The following is a 4,363-nucleotide window of genomic DNA, read 5'->3' on the forward strand; positions in this document are numbered from 1 at the left end:
CATTCAACGAGTGAAAACAACTTTTCTTTTCATTTATATATTTTACGTCAGTTTTTTAGATTGTATCCGAAAAGTATTTTTGAGAATATTTTATCATGTTTCAATGAAATATGGTTTTATAAAATTGATCGCATCTCTTATTTTTTGAGAACCAAAAAAATATTTAAATTATGTATCAAATATATGAAAATTTTCATTAATAGTTCCGAGGATGTAATTGCTAATTTTTAAGACTTGTGGAGCCCAAAAAATTACAATAATAACTACTTGACAATATTAGGAGACAGGAAAACAGTTGTAGGTTTTTGTAGTTAAGCTTTGGTCTAGCTCTTAGTCTCATCACTTCAGTGTCTCAGTATCCAAGAAAGTGAGCTAAATCACCAACCACAAAGCGACGACTGAACCACCGCCATCATGTCCACCTCACCTCATCTCTTCTACTTCACCGTCTTCTTCTTCATCTTCTTCTTCACTCACACCTCCGCCACTGACCACATTGTTGGCGCCAACAAAGGCTGGAACCCGGGCATCAACTACACTGACTGGGCTAATAACCAGACCTTCTATGTCACCGACCTCATTTGTACTCTCTCTCTCTCTCTCTCTCTCTCTTTTCTTTTTGCTTTTATTTGCTATGGATCTGTTGAAAGTTCTTGTTTTGTTTCTGGATATTTGGTTTCTTTTTTCTTTACCAGAGAAAAAACGAAACAGAAATTGGATATATTGTGTATGTGTTTGTGTTGGATCTGTTTAAAAATTCATTGTTTTTGGGTAATTATCCAAACCCCATTTGCCTTTTGTTTTCTCTGAGATGAAAGCTGCTCAAAAGATTTAATTTTTATACAGTGAAATGGCCAATTAGTTTGAACTTTAATGAACATTATTAATGTTTGTGGTTGTGGATGAGCTTGACAATAGTAGATCTCAAGAAAAAGAATTAGAAGTCTGTTAAGTTGCCATCAGCTAAAGTTCGAATACCCTCACATTTCAACTAGATAAAAGAAAAATGAAAAAAAAAATCCAAATTTCGTGCGAGGGTTTTTCATATTTCTTATATCTAGTTGAAATGTGGGGATATTCAAAGTTTAGATTTGACTCTGATATTATGTTAAGTTGCCGTCTCATGATGAAATTTTTAACCAGTTGTTGGTTCAGTGTTCTTGTAATCTTGTGAGTTTTTATTTTTTTTTTAAATCTGTTTTGCAACAGCATTTAGGTACCAAAAGACTCAATACAATGTGTTTATGGTGAACCAAAGTGGGTATGACAACTGCACCACAGAAGGGGCATTAGGCAATTGGAGCAGTGGTAAAGATTTCATAACTCTGAACAAATCCCAGAGGTACTATTTCATTTGTGGCAATGGTCAGTGCTTTAGTGGCATGAAAGTTTCTGTTTTTGTCCACCCTTTACCTTCACCACCATCATCAAAATCAGCTGCAGTTGCTGCTAATGCATCCTCAGAATCTGCAACTCCTCTCATTTTGCACAAGGGTTTAAGAGCTTTGGCTATTGCTGCAGTTCCATTCTGGATTGGATGGATTTAGTTAAGTTTTTTAAGAATCTACCCTTGAATTGTATTCCTTTTAGCTAAATGCCAGTGTATTATTATTGTCTGTCTATGATTTTAGATTTTTGGATATTTTATTATTTGGCTGAGTGAAGCTTCATTTCTGGATTTTGTTTAATTTAAATGCAGAGAAACTCTGATATGGAAGTGCATTTACTAACTTGAACCTGTCAAGCCCATAACTAGAATTTTAGAGCCCTATTTGTAACATCTTTCAAGAAATGTGACAGAAAAGATATGTTGTAATAGGAAGAACACTCATCTCAATCCTAGCCCTCTTATTCAGAAAATCAAAGAAATTTACACTTCATTAAAACTACTCTGTACTGACCAGGCTTCCTCCCATGTCAAGAAAATGGCGTACGTTTATAGAATTCTACTAGTGGTGTTACGATCTATTTCTCCATCTTTATCTAACCAACCACCTTTTTATTTTTTATTTTTTTATGATCGGGAGTGTCCTGACCATCTTGGCATACCTCAACTAATTCTTCGAGGCTTTAAAGTTAACAATCGGATAATTCTTCCGATGATCACCCTTATTATGGGTTGAGGTTGATCAAATTTAAGACCTCTTGAGTAATACATTCAAGAGTTTTAGTTAACCGTTCGTTCATCCAGTGGTGGTTTAAACTAACCACTTTCCATGCTATAAATGGAGTCAGTAGTTACCAATAATATATTGAGTGTCGAAAGTGAGGGTCGTTCTTGATACAGATATTGTGATAATGTTACCCCCAAAGGCAGCCGTTGAATTAACTTATCCCTAGCTAAATCCCACAGTGATTTCCAGCTTAAGGTACTTTTTTATTAAGGGAATCAATCACTTTATAAAGCAGATAAAAGTAATAAAATCTCAGATAATCCTCCTGAAGAACAGCCACAATCTCTGCAATAATGTGTCAATATAGCTAGCAAATTGATATATCTTTGTAGCTTATTTATGTAACACATGTATGATAAGATCTGATTGCATTGCAGAACTTTAGACATTTGTTTATGTCATTATGCTCTCCTTTTTGTATAAACACCAAACAAATGAACACCGTTACAGTCTTTGATCTTATAATGTTATTTAGATATGATTTTTCTGTTTAAGAACCAGAACACCCCTCATTTTGATACTCTCTATTCACAATATGGGATGTATCCTAGTACTTTAAACGGGGAATTGGACTAGTGGACCTGAACCGCATGGGTAAATGCATTAACTCATTTAGCAAGCAAAAGCATTTTACCTTAAAGTTGTTCTCAAGAAAGATGTTGACTAAGGACTCAAAGTTGAAACCAAACACATTCTTAATATTCGCTTGTCGGCGGCCTTAAGTAATTCTATCAGAGGGAGTGTTGCCAAGAGCAATATGGGGCCTCTTTCTTGAACTAGAATCCATACCAGTGAAGGTTAATATAATAAAATCAAGTTACGTGCAAGGCAACATCCACAAGCTTAATTAGACAGTAAATTACCTGATGAGCGACTTGGAATTAAGTCAAGACTTTCCAAAATTTCAAGGGAGGTAAGTGTTTCAATGTCAAGGTTATTTTGTGGGTGATTTCGAACTATACCAAGATGAGATATTAACGAACCATGCAAAGTTGGAGACTTCGACAAGATTTCTGCAAACAATATGAGATTTCCACTTATGAGGATTTAGCTGAATGGTTAGGTTTATGGTTTACTTTCATAAGATCTGGGTTTCATGCTCCTCATGGGCATATGTAATGACCAAAGCTATTTTTTCTGGCTTTCCAAAGATTACAGGTTGGACAAAGGCTCCAGCTTCAATGAATGCAACATACACCTTTAGGAGGAAACTCATGGGGAAGGGACAAGAAATTTTAGTAGGTTAATAATGCCAAAATTAATATCTTTTTTAGACAGGTAAGATACTTCTTTTGTTGTTTTTCAGGATCAACCATTTTTGCCATAAACCTTAGGGTTCTCAAAAGACATGCCAAATTTTTCCTAAAGAGAATAAAAGAAAAAAAACGAAATGGGAGCAAAGTACCTGGAAAAGAAGGAAATGGAAGGCCAAAAGTGATGCTAAGAACAAGAATGAAGTGGTGGAAATGAAGAACTCAAGCAGCCTGCACTTAAGAGAGAATTGAAAAAGCAATTTGGGAAAGTTGATTGAAGATTGAGTCATAACTCTTAAAAAAGATAATGTAAAACCAAGAAGATAATGCAAAGATCAAGGTGTGTAATATTTTGATCATGGCAATTTTTCACTCAAACTGATTCTATATCATAGCAAGTTAAAAAGAAACATCAAAATTCTTGAGTAGCTAGAGTTAGATTTGTGACTGTCAAGCCCAATAGAGCCCTTATTTGTAATATCTTTGAAGAAACGTGAATTGTGGCAGGAAGAACACTTAACTGCATCTTGGCCTTTGTGTTAAGAAATTTACTGTTATGCCTGGAAAAGTAGGGCTAATGCAGGACCTTGTCAACGCAAGTGATCAGAGCTTAAGTAAGTTCAGGTGCCGTTTAGGTGCAACCACGTCACGCTCTGACGCAAGAGGCGTGCTCCTGCCAGTGCAATAGGTGCGCGTCAGGCTAACGAAAGGTTGGAGGCTATCCACGTGTCCAATCCCTGCAAAACTTGAGTGAATTACTCGAGTAGGTGAATAACGGGATGCAAGGAAGGATTTGCACAGCAATCTGACCAATTCATAGATTTAGTAATCATTACGTGATTTCATCTCACTATAAATAGAGGGCTCCTCTCCTGTTTGTGGGATTAGCTAATCTTTCTCTGTAATAGCTTATTTATTTTCTGTTTGTAATCACTT

General features: G+C 35.7%; 1 protein-coding gene across 1 annotated transcript; it reads left to right on the top strand.

The window, feature by feature from the left end:
• Nucleotides 1-306: 306 nt before the first annotated feature.
• On the top strand, nt 307-1,670 carry LOC116128409 (lamin-like protein). The gene is made up of 2 exons (XM_031414128.1): nt 307-583; nt 1,210-1,670. The coding sequence occupies exons 1-2, from the start codon at nt 415-417 to the stop codon at nt 1,545-1,547; spliced, it is 507 nt and encodes a 168-aa protein (XP_031269988.1). The 5' UTR covers nt 307-414; the 3' UTR covers nt 1,548-1,670.
• The last annotated feature ends 2,693 nt before the right edge of the window (nt 1,671-4,363 follow it).

The sequence above is a fragment of the Pistacia vera genome, unplaced genomic scaffold, assembly GCF_008641045.1.
Source record: "Pistacia vera cultivar Batoury unplaced genomic scaffold, PisVer_v2 Contig2, whole genome shotgun sequence".
NCBI classification, from domain to species: domain Eukaryota; kingdom Viridiplantae; phylum Streptophyta; class Magnoliopsida; order Sapindales; family Anacardiaceae; genus Pistacia; species Pistacia vera.